Source organism: Alligator sinensis, unplaced genomic scaffold, assembly GCF_000455745.1.
Source record: "Alligator sinensis unplaced genomic scaffold, ASM45574v1 scaffold1489_1, whole genome shotgun sequence".
Classification (NCBI taxonomy): Eukaryota; Metazoa; Chordata; order Crocodylia; family Alligatoridae; genus Alligator; species Alligator sinensis.
Genome location: NW_005843076.1, coordinates 229,072 through 248,151, shown reverse-complemented (window position 1 = coordinate 248,151; position 19,080 = coordinate 229,072). Strand labels below are relative to the sequence as shown.

At 41.8% G+C, this 19,080-nt stretch overlaps 1 protein-coding gene across 2 annotated transcripts in view; it reads right to left on the bottom strand.

Moving 5' to 3' along the window:
- Positions 1–19,080, bottom strand: part of SMAD2 (SMAD family member 2) — a 67,200-nt gene that overhangs the window by 18,477 nt on the left and 29,643 nt on the right. The window contains exons 3-5 of one of the 2 annotated variants that reach the window (XM_025193602.1): positions 4,336–4,425; positions 2,980–3,173; positions 1,369–1,503 (exon numbers count right to left, since the gene is read on the bottom strand). In XM_025193602.1, coding sequence (XP_025049387.1) covers positions 1,369–1,503; positions 2,980–3,173; positions 4,336–4,425 — 419 coding nt within the window. The remainder of the gene's footprint in view (positions 1–1,368; positions 1,504–2,979; positions 3,174–4,335; positions 4,426–19,080) is intronic. The other variant, XM_025193603.1, reaches the window with a different exon arrangement.

The following is a 19,080-nucleotide window of genomic DNA, read 5'->3' as shown; positions in this document are numbered from 1 at the left end:
GAACAGCTATTTTCCCAGCCACATTTAAGATTACAGCAGAGAAGATTTTTAGTTTTGACATGTACTTGTACGATAATAAAGCTAGTACTAATTTTGAGAGGCTATTTTATGCTGCCATGACTAAGTGAACTCCTCCCATCTCTGATTCATTCATAGTAGTTGAGCCCACAGCTATGGTAAAGGTCAGTAACCATTTACAGTCTAACCCACCTCCTGTTTTCAGCTGCCAACCTTCTGCCTTTGGTACCAACTGTTTCCATATCTGATCTTTGTCTGAACAGAAGAGATCTCTCCACCTACACTATTATTAAAACCCATTTGTTTGGGTTGAAGTTTGAACACCAAAGCAACAAGAAAAGGAGAGCTGAAGTTTAATGTTTGAGAATCGTCATTTAAAGGTGAACAAGCTGCTGCAGACTGGACTGCTGAGAGGGTGAGCTGCAATCATAGCATTTGCAGCACTTTCCAAAGAGACCACCCAGCCGTGAAGGGTCAGATTGCAATGCTGCAACAGCATTTTATAAAATGAGAAGTTATGAAGTCTGCATCAAATAAGGCACGGGCTTTCAAGTCAGAACAACTTCTTTGCAACAGACAGTATTTCCCTATCTCCTTGTAGTTCGAGCAGTATACTAGGTGCTGCTGCAGCACAAGTTGGAATAGCACCTCTCTCAGTAAAGCTTCATAGGCTAGGGCAACAGAAGAGAAAGGAAGACTACTTCACTTTGGGGAAAAAAGATGGACCTTCCCTCTTATGGGTGTATAGGACAAGACATTAAAAAAGAAAATTCCATAGTGCAAAGTTGAACAAGGGGTGGGAGGGAAAAATGACCTTCTCAATCATGACCTGTAGTTCAAAGTACTTTTGAGTTAAGGTGGCTAAAACAACAGCAACCTGCAAGCAACAGCTACACTGCAGGATCATACACAGGAGTTTACTCAGGCTTCATCATGCAGCAATCAGGTAGCTCAGGTTTGCCTGTATAATATTCTTGAAGCAAAGATTACTGTCGATGCAGAATGTGTTAGATGACTGCTCCCCACCCCATAAAGCATCCTGAATACTAAATACACACACGTGCATGAACACATCGCTTCTTAAGTAGTGTTATGTCTAAACAAAGCTGGTTCAGTTTACCAAGACAGCATGGGATTTTTCTTTTGTACAGAAACATATCTGTAGCATTAATGTCACTCATTTTGAAATTTATGGGGATGAAGATGAAGTGCATCTTATTTGAATTTTCCAGTAGGTCTGTCTAGCCATTTGATCAATTAGGAAGTTTAATCAAATCTCCATCTTTCATTTACTATCTGGACATTAAGTGCCAACATAAACAATACATATCTTTAAAAACAGAGGAATACCTGGTATATAGTTGCTCTGTGGTTCTATCCCAGCTGGAAAGTTAGTGTTTTCAGGAATGGAATGGGTATAGTCGTCGAGAGGAGGCAGTTCCGTTAGGATCTCAGTATGCCGTGGCACTAATACAGGAGGCAGGACTGGGAAGGTAGAATTCAATGCATTAGTGAGAGCCTGAACACATCCATTTTACTTCTCTCTGAGCTGGGGGGAAAGAAAACACCTCAGGCAAACAATTAAAGTACTATACTTAACATAGTTTTAACTCAGGTAATGAGTCTCAGATTTGTAAAATGCCTAATAAAAGCTATTCCATACCAGCCAGAGTAGCACACGGTCATCTGTGATTTCACTGTTTAACTACATGTAACCACTTTCAGGTTGAATCAAAAGACAGAGAGTGGTTTTGTTGGTAGAGGTGCACTGATACATCGATACATATCATATCAGCATCAATAAAAGGAAAATTGACACAATAGGCAATTGGCCTTTTGCGGCTGATATGGCTGATAAAATGCCCTGTGCATGCACGCAGCCGCAGCATGTACATGGCCAGGAGTGCAGCTTGGAGAACAGTATCTAGCTGGTAAGTCTGCTGGGGGAGGAGAAGGGGCATGGAGGGACAGATTGAGGACTCTGCGATGAGGGAGGGAGTGGGGCTGGGGCGGGGGCAGGTACTGCCCAGCTGGGGCGGGGCAGGGCACAAGACAGAGCTGCTGGTTTGTCCAGAGGGTGCAGGTCCCGCTGCTGCGTGCACCCCCAGGGAGGCATGTGTCACCCAGATCTGTGCATGGGGGGAGGCCAAGCTGTCCACTGTGCACTCGGAGATGGGGCTGGTCCAACCTCTTCCTGGCAGCCTCACTTGGGTCCGGCAGGACAGGCTAGGCTGTACTGGGAGGAGGGGGCTACAAGGTGTGGGGGTTAGGGCCACCCAAAAATTTGCCACCACCACCTGCCCCCCCAAGCACCGCTACCAGGAAGAAGCTGGAGCAGCCCTAGTCCCCAGCGTGCAGCACACCCTTGCCCCATGCACAGATGCGGGGGGCACATGCCCCACATGCCTCCTCCAGGGGTGCATCCAGCAGCAGGAGCCATCCCTCCTCCATGAACCACCAGCTCTGTCCCATACCCTGCCCCACTCCCTCCTTCATCACAGGGGGCCTTGATCTGCCTCCCCATGCCCCTTCCCCCCAGCAGACTTACCAGCCAGATGCTGCTGGGCTGCACATATCAGCAATGAGATAGGAATTGGCCGATATTGCTGGTCAATAAATCGGCCATTGGTATCGGCCCAAAAAAACTTTATCGGTGCACCCCTACTTGTTAGCAACATTCAAACTGTTCTGTTTATATTAAATACAGACATGTCTTTTTAAAGCATTACTAATTTACTACCACTGAAAACTGCTGAATAGTTGAACTGTTTGAGTTCTTAAAACTGTGTGCTACTTTTTTTATCCAAATATGGCAGATTCAGTGAGGCAGCCTGAATAATACTTTTCAACCCACTTTTCCATGCTAAGCTGTATTAGTGAAGCCCAACTAATCAGAGAAGAGTTTGTTGGGTAAATACCGTATATGTGCTTCTTTAGAATGTCTAATAGCAGTCCTCCTACCTGGAGTCTCCACTCTCTGGTAGTGGTAAGGATTTACACATACTTCATCCTTTTTAAGATTAAAAGCATATTCACAGTTTTCAATTGCTTTAAGTTCATGATGACTGTGAAGATCTGGCCAACGCCACAAGCGGCAGTAAATAACATGCGGTAATCCTTTACGGTGAGATACTTGTAGACGGCCATCAAGAGACCTACATGGGAAAGATGTTGAAAAAATGTTTACAAGCTACATTCTGTGTCCTTAAAAAAAAATCTAAACAAAAAAAGAGTATGTCGGGTGGGGGTGAGGGATAGTTAAAATGTATGCGGGGGATGATCAGAATTTAGCAGGGTTACAATGCATAAGTTACATGTATGTTCTTGGCAGAGAACTTCAAATGAGAGAAACAAAGCAGCGTCAGACGGACTATTATTTAAAGCAACTTAATTTCAGCAGAAGTTAGTGCCAATGAGTTTCAAGTTGGTTAAAAAGCCATTGTACAGCTAAGCATAACAAGGAGACTTCAACCACAATTTTTAAATGTAGGAAACATTTGTAACATGACATACCATTAATAGTCTCTCAGTTTCTAACCCTTCGGACTACACTGCAGCATGGATGCTTTTTTGCATTAAAGCACAGTAACTCCCACAGGACTGCAAATAAACTGGCAGCAGTTGGCTGCCCATGTGATCCACATGGCAGTGTAACAGTGATGCAAAAAGCATGAACACATCTTAAAAAGGTGTGGCATTTATTGGTTTGACTGCTCACATACCTTGCTACCAGCTGAAAATGTTTTGCTAGTTTTAAGACAGACTGCATATGCTTACATAAATGCAGATGTTCATGGTTGTTATGGGATGGGAGACAAAAACCTCAATACACAAAAGCAAGCAAATGTGACATGAAAAAAACAAAAACCCTGTTTTAAATTTGCCCATCATTAACTACTGAAGAATTTTCCAACAATTCTTTCGTAGCACATATCTAATCTAGTTAGCAAGATTTAGTTAAATTTATGGCGTACAAAGCAGTTTAAACACTTTGTAAGATTAGGCTTAAAGATTTAAGTGTCCTAACCTTGTTCATATAAATACCAAAATACATTAAAGCTTGCATTTAACAAGTTTTCCCATTCTTTTAATGGCATTAGTATGGAAAAAGGATATGCCAGAATTAGGATTTCATTGGTCAAAACATCAGCTGAGAACATTCAGATTTTTACAATGGCAAGCAAGTGTTTTAAAATGCTGTACCATATGAGGTCTAGGAAGCATTTGAGTATACAGGTAAAGCATCCCACTACAGACCCTCCAAAGCCAATCCCTCCCACAAGATCTCTATGATGCGAGAGAGGGCAGAATATTCACCTGGTTTGTTCAGAGAAGCTGTAAAGGCCTGTTGTATCCCACTGATCTATCGTATTTGGTGTACTCAGTCCCCAAATTTCAGAGCAAGTGCTGTGCATAAATTGAAAACAAAAAACAAAAAAATTGATGTGAATATGGAAGCATGGTTATTCCAAATACCATGATGTAAAACATGGAAAAATGTACAGAATACTTCCTTTCACATAGAAGATAGAGCATTTGTAGGCTGACATTTTAATTGGTATCTAATGCTATATTTTCTATATGAAGGAGGCCAGTCAAATGGAACAGGTGATTCAAGGTAAATGATAATGTTTAAAAAAGGTGAACAAATTTTGCAGCTTAAGAAATCAACGTATTTCTAATGTCCCTTAAAACAGGCAAAACTTCCTCAGCCTGGATTTAAACAAGGTCCAATTGTTAAAAAGAAAGGGGGTTTGTATATTTATTTAAGAGCTTACAAACTAAGGCCACATGCATCTTAGGTTGATCTGTCATTGCCTAAGAAAGGTCATTTTTAGACACCACATCAGTACCAATCTAACATCAGCATGCGGAACCTTCCTTAGGGCATTCTCTAGGAATGGGAAAATTTGAACTCCAAAAAGAAGAATGCCCATTTTACTGTTATAAGTTTTCCATTTACTGATTCTTTTCGGATTAAAGCATGGCCCAAACACTGCTTTCTTCTGCCAAGGGATACACCAACAGTTCTCAATAAGCATACCACGACAGCCCAAGGTGCCAGAAGATCCTTCCAAGCATGCCAGAGTGCCCAGCCCCTGTGCTAGGAGATAAATGACTGCTCTTCCTCCCATCCAGCATACATCAGAGAAGTGGCACCTGTGGCTGCTCTCCAGCCCTGGCAGGCCCTGCACTAACTGCCTCCACAATCCCAGCAGCATGTACTGCCACACACACAGGGCATGCATGCAGGTGGGTAGATGTGCTATGGTTGCGACATATTTTTAACTCATCTCTTCCCCACGCTCCTCTCACACTCCCAGGGCCTGTGGAAGGGGCCACAGATGCATGTTGCTTTGGGTCACTGGTATATGAGTCACCAGAAAACCAGCGCAGCGGTGGTGAGAGCCCTTGGTGAGAGCCCACTGCCCCTCAGGTACAGACGAGGGGTGGGGAGTGGCAGACAATGGAAAAAGCAGAGCATGGTAGAGTGAGGTCCTTTCCTGCCCTCCTCCCCACCCCCTGGTGTCAGCAGGTCAAGTAGGTTAAAAATGAAGCTGCGGATGACGAAAATCTTTTGTGCCTTAAGGTATAAAAAGACAAAAGAAAATCCCCATACTACAAGGGGTGGAAATGATCTGAAGTTTGACCTTTAATAGACCTTTAGTAAAAGAGGAGCTAACACCAGCTAGATTCTAGCTCAGTCTCTCTCACCTGAAGGGCCTCCAAGTTCAGAAAAAGAGTCACTGGGGGGGGTGCACTGAGGCTAAAAATGTTGAGAATCACTAGCACACACAATTAAGCAAACAGTTTGACACAGCAGCTTGAGAAAAGTTCATCCTAAGACTTAATAACATAACTAAGGAGTCATCAAGCCTTAACTCTTATGTAGTCAGGGAAATCAGGGACTCCTATTCTGTAAAAGGCAATGTTCAACTGATTTAGGATTACAGCAGTGCAAAGAAGTATCTACAGTAATATTTACTACCACTTTAAGTGAAAAGGAGACAGCTTTGAAAGCTGTGCAGCATGTGTTTGGGAACCAGGTATACCCAGCTGTATCACGGACTATGTTTCAGGCCTCTGGGAAGTCAGACTATGTTTGATTTTGTACAGAAATAGTATTTGGAATATATTGCTTTAAAGTGTAAAGTATGGCAGTTATGAAGGTACAAGCTGAAGGCTGACTGGTTGCTGTAGTGCTTCGAAGTTTTTAACATGCCTTTAAAAACAAATCTAAGCTATCAAGTAGAAAACTAAGCTCTCCAATCTCATTTACAAGGCTCAAAAGTAGTTATTTTAGAGCTCCAGATATTAAAATTAAGTGCTCTAGTGGACAGTCAAAAACAACAAAAACACACCAAACTGGGCAGGTTTCACTTGTGTACAGATGGTTTGTGTAAGCAACTGTTTTGCACAGAGAAACCCACCACTATGTTTCATTCCCAGGCACCCTGGACCACTGCATCTTACCCAATTCACTGAAACCACAGGTAGGATCTAGGGCAGCGGTTGGCAAGGTTTTTGGGCAGAGTGCCAAAAACACCCGCAACCAACATGTAAGATATTGGTATGCCAGGGTGGATGGCAAGGGCACCATAAGGGGGCCCAATCCTTGTTGTGGCAGCACAGCCCTGGCCCCTTCCAAGGTTCACATGCCATGCTAAATGCCGTTGCATGCCATGCTCTGGCACGCATGCTGGAGGTTGCCTACCCATGGTCTAGGCATTGTAGAAAGTCAGTAAAGTTAGGAGAAACCTGTATCGAGGTGCACGTTTGAGTCTGGCAATCACCTAGGTATTTCACAAATGAAATTCTACGCACGTGCTATAGACAAAGTTAAGACCTTTAGTGTGCATCACCCCTGCTTGTAAGTTAGTCTTCAAACCCAAGCATGGATTTTTGATTGGTCAATACAACTAAACACAATGTGCTGCACATTACCTGCCACAACAAAAATCCAAAGACAGAACCAAAAAATCCTGCTAGCATTGAGAGGTGCCTCACGCAGGTAGAACAATGCTTCAAAATTTACACTGTATCAGATGAGAGGCTCCCAAAATGTAGTATATGCATCACCGCAACAGGCAGGCTCGCAACACCTGATCCATTCGCTCCATGGAGAGTACCGCTCACACCAATAAAAGTTCGGGCGTTTCCAATTTAAGCCAGGTACAGACATTACACAGTTACCAGTATAAGTGATTGGAAACCAGTCTATGTCTGTAACAGAAGTCTGGGGCACAAACTGGTTTTAAAATGACAGAACCCAGTCTAAGATTTGCACCTCCAACCCCCAAAGGGCAAATGCATGCTGTTTGCTGCCGGTCTAAACTATGCGGCTTACAGAAAATCATGTAACTTAGCCTGATTCTGCTTTGGGCTTTCTGAATATCTGTATCTAGACTTAGACCATGATAAACAGGAGCAGTGCTTTAGGCCAGTGGTTAAAGAAAGAATTCTCTGTAAGTGATTCAAGTCTCATACTGTCAGTTCATCATGAGGCCCACAAAACACTTTTTTCTAATCTCAGAAAAATGGCATTCCTAAGTGATCATATAATGGGGAGCCAGAGGAGGAATGTTTTTATTTAAAAGATAGGAGAACAGTTAAAAAGGTTAGCAGGACTAAGCATCATTTAGAAGGTGCACAGTGCAGTGAGGTGCTATTGCCAGGGGTTAGGGCACATGGTTGTATGGAACAAAGGCGCTGCACTAGGATCTTTACCTCAATCCCAGCAATTTATGACTCGCTGCTAACATATGAGCCTTGGTAGAACCTCAAATATGGACAAAGAAATTCAATGGTAAATCCTATGTGAAACCAGCCTACATGATCAGTAAAGTGGGGAAGCTTCACCCCATACCTTTGCTACTGTTCACTGTGGCAAATTCAAGTTCTTTCCCCTGGATCTTCCCTTTTTGCTTGTGCACCAAAAAGTTTTAGGACAGGTCATGACAAAAAGTGGCCCAACAAACTGAATAAGATTCGAAGCGTGAGCACCTCTGTCCTATGTAAATGATGAAATAAAATGAAAAGTTCCCCCAACAGCTGGAACAAACACCGTTAAAGAGACTGCTAATTGCACAGAAGCAAGATTTAATAAAAATCTGAAACTATTTGAGCCATTAACGTCCTGTCTTTTCTGTGAAAGCATAATGCAACTGCTCACAAATCAAAGCTGCAGCATTTCATTTTAAACCTGCATTTCTAAGGTAAACTTTCCAAAACTTCTTTCAGCATGAAAAGTAATATTCTCAGTCTCCATCCACAAGGAATAGGCTGAAGGCTATCTGTCCCACTGGAGGGCAAAAGGAACCTTTCACTTTGTTTCTGCAACAGTGTTATTTAAAATGAGTAGTGACTGAGTATTGCACAAATAATGACATACTTGTTTTAGCTATTTAATTTGGCTCCAGTGTCCATATGTTTTAGATGCGCTGCAGTTCCTCTTTTCCTCTGTCCTACATGTACCCCAAGTTAGCCATAGGGGACCAAAACCACAAAAAAAAAAAATCCCTGTAAAAACTGTTTTTCCTACAGGCCTCCCTCCCTTGCAACAAAGAACTCATGCACAATATATGTCAACATAGGATCTTATGTCAACACAGGATTCAAGCATGCATTTTTCAGAAATTCCACCTATTTTTCAGTCATAAGGCCCAATCTATGAGGGGTTTTTTCAGTTCAACTGAAAGGTACAAATTTACACACACACAAAAAAAACCCACACAAAAAAAAACCGCAACACCTCTCTGGGTGTGAACACACCTACTCCAGTAAACCACTGCTTCCCCTCCTGTTTGCTGTGTCACTTAGGAAAGAGTTTAAGCTAAATCAAATCGGCACTTGTTAGCGTATTCACAATGGGGCTAAACTGGTAAAAGCTACCATGTATAGATAAGGCCCTGACAGTGGTCCTAAGCAATGGTGCTATAACTAGGCAAAATTCCTCCCTGTTTTTCAACAGCTAGCTGGATTTTAGGAGAGGCACAAACATGCAGTCTCTAGTCTTCATGAGGAGGCCATCCTTGAAGGAAAAAAAAACAAAACAGTGAGACTACTCCTTCTGTTAAATGGCCTAACGCTCATGTCCCAAGCCTCCCTGGAAACAGTTTTAAAGGGAAAAAGTCAAAGCTCTGAAAAAAGCACCTATTTCAACCAGACAGGTAAACCTGGCCCAACTTCACCCTGTACACCCAAGCTTTTGGAATGATTACACATGTGATGAATAAGTGACCAGATACTTCCAGTTCCATCTCTCTCAAATCCAACAAACGCTGGTGGTGAACTTCAGCTTCCCGAAGTTTCAGGTACTGAAAGTGGTACAAAAGTTGCCTCTTCCTCTGAGCATAGCAGTGGTATTTACTGGAACCTTATGCATGGAAGCAAGAATCCCTAAATGTAGCTACTGCTGTGCTACCATGTGAAGCACACTTTCAATTCTTCTTCTGTTCTGAAGTTAAGAGAGTTCCAAAAAGAACCTATTTTGGACAATAAATTGGCCAGGCCAAGCAAAATGTTGCAGAACATTTCCATGACAGGGGAAATTTCAGGAAAAGGCAAGAAGAAGATGTGCATTCCAAAAATGAGGGACAGAGATGGAGAAGACAAGAAAAACTCTTTATACAGGCTATAGGGGAGCATAAGTAGAGACTACCCAAGGACAATCCTGCATATTTAGAGCTGCATATCCAGTATAAAGGACCCATGTATTCTAGCTCTAGCCCTTTATTCCTGCAGAATCAGATAAGGCCATCACCTATCCTGGATGTGTAAAAAGGAAACATGGAGGAAGACTGTGCTCCCTAACCTGAGGCTGTCTCGGGCATTAGGGCTCCCATCACTGTGCAGTGCTGCTGTAGTACAAGCAGTCCTCGGACTTCCAACAAGATGTGGTTTTCAGAAACCAATTTTAAGTTGAAACGTTGCAACTCGGAACCAATTTTCTCATAAGAAACAATGTTATAAATGGGGGATTGGTTCCTGAACCAAGGCCTGATACCCTATTTTCACCAAAAATACTCCAGAATTTTGTACTCAATCAATTATAGATGAGTAATATAGCTACATTAATGTATTTGTATCATAAATAGCAATCATATTGATTTGAAAGGACTTCTTTGAGGTGACCCTGCTGGACTTTTTGAAGGGCTCTTGGCTGGAGTCTTCTCAGGAGTCTTGGCTGCAAGTTTTTCTGGAGTTTTGTCTGTTTTCTTAAAGAAAGTGTCCAAGCAAGTTTGGATAGATGTTCTCCAGGGAGATGAGTGACACAGCAAACTTGTTCGCTGGCATAGCATCGCATCGGATCAAGTGTTGTAAGTCGAAACGGACATAGTACAGTTGAAACAGGGTGTCAATTTATAAATGTTGTAAGTGCGAAACGTTGCAACTCAAAACGTTGTAAGTCAAGGACTGCCTGTACATAGAAACAGCTCTGAGAAAGAGGAAGAGTGCCGAACAGAATCCAACCTGCAATAAACGAGGCACCTTTTCTGCCCTCGCTGGATCTACTGTTACAGTCTTAACCTTATGTTGAACTTTCAGTCCTTTAATCTTGTTAGGGTTTTGTCACTTTAAGCAGCAGCTCAGCTAGCTGACCAGCCAGCTGGCATGAAAGGGTTGCAAGCAGTGTCCTATTATCCCCAAGTCATGTCACTAAGGCAGAGGTTCACAGCCAAGGTGCACCTTTGGGTGCCACAAGCATCTTTCAGGAAGGCTGCAGCATGGGCACCATTGCCACCACTTCTTCTCATGTTCTGGCAATAAACTAGATGTTTTTCCAGGAGCGTGCACAAGCGATGGTTCTTTCCATTGCTGCAGCAAGGTTCTCCTTCATACAAGTCTCTCTGAGGAGCTGGCAAACAAGCAGGTGCTCCGTAGTCTGCGCTTCACAGCACTTGCATACGTTCATGTCATCAGAGTAGCCCCATTTGATTATGTTTGTTATCTCCTATTTAGCAATACCCCAATCGCTGGCACGTGCAAGGTTGGCCAGTCTAGATCAGCCCCTCTGGGAAGCAACTCCTGGGTTCCAGGTCCACTGCAGAGCGCCTGACTGCACATCATCTTTCCTTCCATAACCTCAGTTGCACCCTGTCAGCCATCGTGTCCAATGGCACAACACTAGTCACAAAACTCTTTTGCGTGTGCTTTAAGCCATTTAGGTACTTGTGTGTGACCACAGAGTGGATGCCTAGGGTCTTCCCATTTGTGTTGATCTTTCTTTTTTGGCTCGCAAGCTTAACATAGCCACTGTAACCAGGCTAAACAACCCCATGCACCTCATGTGGAGGCAGCCTTTCCTAGTCTGGTGCCATGCGAGAGACACGGTGACTGCAGCACCCTGGTCGAGAACCACACAGGTAAGCTGAGACAGTACAACAGCAGCTCTTAACAGGACTGCCATCAAATTCAAAAGAATTATGGAGGGGTTTCCTGAATCTGAAAAAGTTGAGAACCACTGCTCTAAGGGCTTGTTTTCCCAAGGCAAGGGGTAAGCTTGCATTTAGCTCAGTGGTTGCACAGACAGCCCTAAATTCACAACATACTTCTTACTACTGATTAACTGCCCAAATAATACTTTTTCTTTAAGCAATTCAAAATAAAAATCTGAAAAATAAATAGTCAAATGCATATTAAGGTACCCACCCCCCAAATGATTACATACTGTTTCCGCAGGCTGCACTGCTTCTCATACCAGCAAGAATGAATTACATTTAGAGGTGTAATTCCTGGTGATCAGGACTGCACAGATGAGATGCCACCTCCTTGTTTAAATGACAAAGCATAGACTGATGATCATTCTTGTTAGGTGGCGATGTGGACTCTGCACTCACAACAGCTAATAGCATCACCCTATAACGCTATCACGTGCTATGCATCCAGCAGTGGTTTTCATCTCCTCAGCTTCTGTGATATGAAGAAGGAACAAAGAAGATTTTTTTTTTGTACAGACCTCCAGTACTGCTTACGGCGCCTGTCCATATCACTGGAAAACCGGACAGGATTTTGTCACAGGACCTCAGTACCACAGCAAACAAAGCAGCTGTGCTGGAAATGGACTCTGATGAAGAGTCTGAAAGCTAGTTAATTCTTGCTATGCAAGAGTTGTGCCAAACACTAGGAGCATAAGATGACCATGACAGGCTGCTGGATACCTGGTTGCCCAAACTCATACGAAGAAAACCTTCTTGCTTGTTACTCTGGAAAGCCAGCCATACTGGTTGTTACAACTGAAAACTAGACATCAAAGAAGCGGCTGGTCTTTGTTTTTTCCAAGTGGACAGTGCCATCCTGGGTAGATGTGATCCACACCTTTCTTCATTTCACCACTCAGTCCAGGAAGACTACACCAAAGGATAGAGGAGGGAAAATATAAAAAAAAAATTATCTCCCTCCTTCCCACATATCTATCTATATAGATCTATAGATATATAAATCTACATAAATATCTATAGATCAATATAGATATTTTCAGCTGCACTTCCCCATTTCCAGTGCTACTCCTCCTTCCCGACTTCCTTAAAAATATTGATTATTCTTCTTACTTTGGGTGGATTACATCCAAAAAAGAAAAAAACCTCAGAGAAGCATTTTATTAATTATAATGCACATTAGGAAATGTTCAAGAATGCTGATCAAGCTGAGATATAGTAATTAAGGGCAGAACTTTCAAAGAAGGAAAGCCTTGCACAGGGGAAGTACAAAGCACATTTTCAGCATTACAAAGCTATTAAGAGATTTTTCCCCTCCAGTACAAAGCCTTAGGACCAGAGCAAAATATGAATTCATCTGACACAAGACACAGACATTAAGGCACCAGCAGTGCTAGACACTGCAGATAATTACCTTGATATTAAGGGGAAGAAGAGTTAAGACATGGCAAAATACTTCCCTCCCCACACACGCAATGTAAACTTTTCATGTCTTTAAGAGATATAAAATAAAAGTCTAAAATAAAGGTACAGAAGTGCTCTGTGCTGTTCCTACCCTTCCTTAAAGGGTTATGCTGTCTTCTCATTCATTCCCAAAAGGGTAGCTATGCCTGGCCAGGCCTGAACAGTGTCAAATGAAACCAGTCTATGAATAATTCATATCTTGCCAGGCGCTCTTTAGCTTTTTTTAAACACGCCTTTTTTCCACTTCCTGGTCACTCAGCAGGTACCCACCCTTCAACCTAAAGACAATCTGCAGAAAAAGTGCAGATGGAGTTACAGCCTACCATCAAAACATAATCACTTACTTCTCCAAAAGCAAGCCCCCCAGCCTAACTGCACAGTGCTAGATTGCCCAAATCCCCCACACAGTCAAGAAGCACAATGGATTTTCTATGCATCAGGGCTCCATGGCAAAAGGGGAAGCGAGGCGGAAGTTACCCTCCCAAAGCTGTCCAATACCAGGAAGTCTAACAGCATAGCACCTCCACACTAGGGGGCAAGTTTCCTATGGTAACATGGAAGGTGAATGGAAAAAAATATTCTGTTTCCTATGCTCTGTAGCATCTGCTTTTGAGCAGAACAGACCAAGGACAAAGTTAGGGAAGTCCGAAGGTGAACAGAACAGGAGATGGGGCTGGCAAACTTATAGAATCTCCAAAAACTAAAGGGGGAAGGGAAAAGAAGTGATTTCTCAAGGGTGAGAAGTAGGACAAATGCAACACCACATGGCGTCACTGGCCTATGAGTTGGCAGGAAGAGGCAATTGTAGCCACAGAGCTGGCCAGATTATTTTAGGAGACTTTTTTTTTTTTTTTTTAAAAGGGAAAAAGGACAGGGAAGAGGCAGCTTATGGAGATCACTGATAGACACTACTATCACAGCATCATTAATCTAAAAAAGTCTCACGCAGCACTCCCTCTGATCTTAGTAGGGTCCCAGTAAGAATTTTATAGGGCATTATGTAGGCCTGCCTAATTACAGCTCACTCTTAAAAAAAGAAAAGTCACAAAACACAGATGAGGAACCTCCAGGAGGCCAATTCTGAGCTTTGAAACTCTGGTGGGGGGAGTGATCCTGCCAAGATATTCCAGTCCCAGGATAAGCGGATAGAAAACCTTATGTAGTGCTACAGTCTCCTGGGCTTCAATTTAAGTTGTTTAGCTGCATCAAGACTGAAGTACTTCTGGGCATAACCAGAAGCTAAGTGCTAGTGTCTATGAAGGCTGGGTGCTGGTAGTATTTGCTGAACAGTGTTTTTCAGCATGATTTTTAATGTTAGGTGTCCAAAATTTCCTCTTGCATTATTGCACTTACAAATACCCATTCCTTTCTTTGATCCAACCCGTATCTTATATTTAAGTTGGCCAGCTTTACGGGAAGCAATATTTTCTTCTCACAGGGAGGTGATAAAAATAACTTAGTAACTGAGATACTCAGGTAATACAGTTAAGTACATAATAAAGTTAAGTACATAATAAAGAGTCCAGATAATATTTTAACAGCATTTCTAAGAAGTTTAAGAGGCAAGGATTTCTTAGGGTAATTATTATTATTATTATTTATTTATTTATTTTTTTTAACTGGACCAGCTGTGTAGTTGAGTTAGACAAGCTTTCGAATGGAAGACATTCGTCATCATGGCTACAGCATCACTACTATACTACCATTAAAACATTAAAGAATTCTTGGAATTAATATATGCTGAATATACCTTAAAACAGATCCAACTATGCATTCAAAAATAAATTAAGTATTTGTCTAATGACATCTAAACTAGATCTGAAATGTCCAAGTAGAATTAGGTCAGTTTATCTTTAAAGGCAGAGGGGTTAGAAATCCTTACACACTAAACTGGGAAGAGTTTTTTTAGTTCATGAATTGCTATTGAAGAATACCAGTATACTTTAAAAGCCACACTTTGGGGAACTGGTTTCTGAATGAACTCTGAAGTCACATTATCCTACTGCTCTTTTCCAGTACAGATTTCTCTAACTTTGTTTTGGCACCAGAACTTAGGTAAAAAAACGCTTAGGTAAAAAGCTTAGGTAAGAAGATGAGAACAAGTAAGACCTGACTCAAATTCACTCCAATACTAGTCTGCTTCAAACAAGGTTGTACAATGGGGAAGCAAGGAAGTAACAGCCATGCACACAGCCAAAGTCTTTTATGATGATAGGACTATGGGCTTGTGTACAGAGGACCTTAACATGTTCCACCAGTGATCACAGTCAAAGATATGACTCCCTGCCACCTCTCCTTTTGATGGAGGAGGCCAGACTAGAATAGGCTAAAATAAAAATATTTTCCCCTTTTGTTTCAGGAACTTGGTAGCTCAAGTGAAATAGCAGATTTGCAAAAAATGGAAAATGAAAGTGTTGAGCTGCCGGGTCTGGGAGAAGCAGCAGGATCCTCGCTTTCAAGATCAGTGTCACCAGATAGGTGATCCACCATGAGTAGCTGTTCAAGACAGTCAAGCTTTTGATCAAGCTTTGTGGACAAAATGTCAAAAGACGATCAAGAAAAAGCAGATGAGACATTAGCTCGAGCTATATTTGCAAGTGGTACACCTCTCTCCATAACTAAAAATCAATACTGGAAGGAACACTACAAACTAATTTACTCATCATATAAGTTACCATCACGTTATCGCTTATCACATACTCTCTCAGACAGAGAGTATGACAGAGTTCAAACAATGATTATTCAAAAGGACTGGTCAAGCAGAATCACTGACTGATGTCAGATGGATGGACTGATGTACAAGGAAATCCTTTATTGAACATTATGTTAGCAACACCTAAGCCAATATTCCTGAAAGCAACTGCTATCAAATCTTCTCGTCATACAGGTGACATAGCCAATTTACTGAGTGAAGAGATTGAAAGTGCAGGTCCCTCCAGGGTACAAGCCCTTGGTAACTGATAGTGTGAGTAACATGAAAGCTGTGTAGAAAATATTAAAAGAAAAGTATCCTCATTTATTAGTATTTGGCTGTCTTGCTCATGGGTTGAATCTTCTGGCAAAGGACATAGTAAGTGTGAATACAATGAAGACAATGTTGGCAAACTGCAAAGCGATTGTGAAGTTATTCAACAATCATCATGTTGCTAATCAGACGTTGAAGAAATTACAGAAAGAGAAGCAGGGGAAGGAAAGTGCACTTTTACTGCCAGGACAAACTAGACAGGGCTCGGCTACAAAGTGTTTACATAGTTTGCTGTGCGCAAAGAACAGTTTGCAGTGTGCGTCAACGGATGACAGTATCCCAGATTATTCCCGTGAGCATTTGGAAGCATATTCTTGACAAGGATGTGTTCTGGGTTCGAGTTCAAGGAGCATTCAATTTGCTACTATCAGTTTCAGTGGCTATCTAGAAACCTTGAAGGAGATGCACCAAGCCTTTCAAATATTCCAGAGATACTCAGACAACTGAATGAAAGTCCAATTGAGCTTTTGCCTTCTTCACCTCAATCCAAAAAAGAAGTAATAGTAAACCAAATGTTTACTAAGAGATCTGAGTTTTGCTCTCATCCAGTTCATCTGACAGCAAACCTTTTGGATCCTCAACACAGAGGACAATATTTATCGGAAGATGAATTATCTACTGCTCTCGATACAATTATGGAAGTAGCTAAGAATGTCCCCAACGTTGGCAAAATAGCCGTGATGACAGACATTGCCGAGTACCGTGGAAAAGAAAAACTTTGGAGCAAAGACATCATTTGGTGGGCAGCAGAGAATATGTCTCCTCTCACATGGTGGCAGGGATACTGTAACACCCAACTGCTGTCCAAGATTGCTCTGAGGATCCTAAGTGTTTCATCAACAGCAGCTTCTTGTGAACGGAACTGGAAGACTTTCAGGTCAGTCAAGACAAAAGAGAAAAATTAAAATGAATGCACTGCTAAACTTTTTTCTATTTCTCAAAAATCTCTTGCTTCTGGAGAATCAGTCAGTAGCACAATTAGTGAAGAAGATGCAGTGGGATGATAAGATGCTCTTGCCCATAGACTCATTAGTAAAGCCATCCTTTAGCGAAAGAGAATGTGGTTCAAGTAGTTCAAAATCAGATTTGCCTCAATCTGACTCTGAAATGGAACTGATAAGTAGTGCAAGTGATTCTCCAGATAGTGACAATGAAACTGGAGGTGCTACAGTGACCTCAGTGGAAGAGAGTTAAACTCTGTTGAAGTAGATGAGTGGAAAACCAAAGCATATCATGCACAGTTCTTTGGCTGTGCTAAAATTAGCGTCTCAACAGTTTTCAGTGCCTTTGTTTTTTTTCCTTAAAATTTAAACAAACAATGTAAGGGAAGTAAATGCTATTGTATATTGTCTTTACATTTTTACAAGTATTCCAATAAAAATAATTTATTTCTACACAAAGCTTTGAATTTCTTGACTATAACATTTAAACCACATTAAGTGTGCCAAATTTAATTTTTTTCCTAATCAAATATTTTAGTTCAAATACTTGTGGTTATTGGGACATCAAATTAACATGGGGTACTTTTTTAGTTTTGTTTACTAAATGCAAGTCAAATCAACATGCTAAATCAGATCACGCTCTATTTAGGGCACTGGAAAATTTTCCAATTCAATTTTTTTTGCCGGAAAACCCACCTCTCTGATCACAGTAGCTGAGTGACTGTCTTTTATTTTGATCATTCTTTATACAAGATTGCTCTGAGCAGCATTAGACAATGAGGAAGGTTTTCAGACAGCAATTAGCTGCTGCTTCAGCCTTTGAAGTCTTGCAAGTAGTAAACACACTGATATCTTAAACTACAGATCCCCAGACTAATGGATTAAGCTACAGAGATGGGAGAAGGATTAGTACAGCCATTAACAGCAGCATTAACACAATTATGATAGCATAAACATTGGTTTACATGGTGGCTCAGGAGTTCCAGCTTGGTGGTACAGTAGTTGGCCAAAGTGTTTTTTATGAAGACAGAAATCCTCCACAATGGGTGTCCTTATATCCGAGCTGCTGCTGTCAAAGGATGCTAGTTTAGAGTACATGTGACCTAAAAAGCAAGGGCTATAACCACAGAAATTCTAAGTATGCTATCTTGAGGGTAATCAGAAGCTCTGGTATTGAAATTAGGCAGTCTCCCTGATATTTAATTTCAGGGGCCTTTTAGCAATCAATGGTTGCTCCAAGTTTTAATCTGCTTTCCACTCTCACTGTAGGTCACCTTCCTTACCAGGACCTATTAGACCAGTGATGGTCAGCCAGGGTGCCGCAGCACCTTGAAGTACCATGAGATCCTTTTATGATTGACACAGGGTGCCACTCAATATTAGCACTGATAGCTGTGCAAACATTTATGCATCATTCACAAAATAAACCTCAAGATTTCAGGTAAGAATCCATATGGTCTAAAACACTGTCACCTGTTGTGGGTTTTTTGAGCTCTCTGCAACAGAAGAACTGCTCTATTACTTTTCCATAGTCAAGAAAAACTGAAAGCTAAGAGCTGGCATTGTCCAAGGGAAGCCTGGAGTCTAAAATGTTTGAGAACAGCAGTATTAGACTGATAATAGTAACTACCTCAGTTGTGCTTGCTTACTCCCTCTGCCTTACAATAGCTGGATCAGTATAGGTAGATACAAGGCAGCAAACCACAATATTTCCAAACTCATACATGTAAAGCTGTTCAGCAAGGTAGTGATGGTTCCTTATGACTAAGTGTGTCTCACTGTAAATGAGGCTGGAGTGCTGTCGCTGCCATGGCTCCAGCAGATCTGCAACAGCAAGGGGTTTTGGCGAGATCTTTTACTGGATCAGCTGTATAGTTTGGAAAGACATTAGACAAGCTTTCAGGCGCAAAGGCCACTGACACACATTTAAAAAAAATACCTAGCACTTTACCGGAAGAGGAAGCACATTAGTTCAACTAGGCTTTCCAGCATCTGTATAGGTCAGACACTTAAGTGGGGCTCTTGGTGCTTTTTGCTAAAGCTGACCCAATCAGCTATTAGATAAAAGCACCAAAAAGCCCTGCTGAAGCATCTGATCAACAGACATTGGGTGAGCCACGTCAAACTAATGCAATGCCTCTTCTGGGCATGTCCTACACTTGGCATGGGGTGCACCAAGCTTAAAGTAAAGCAC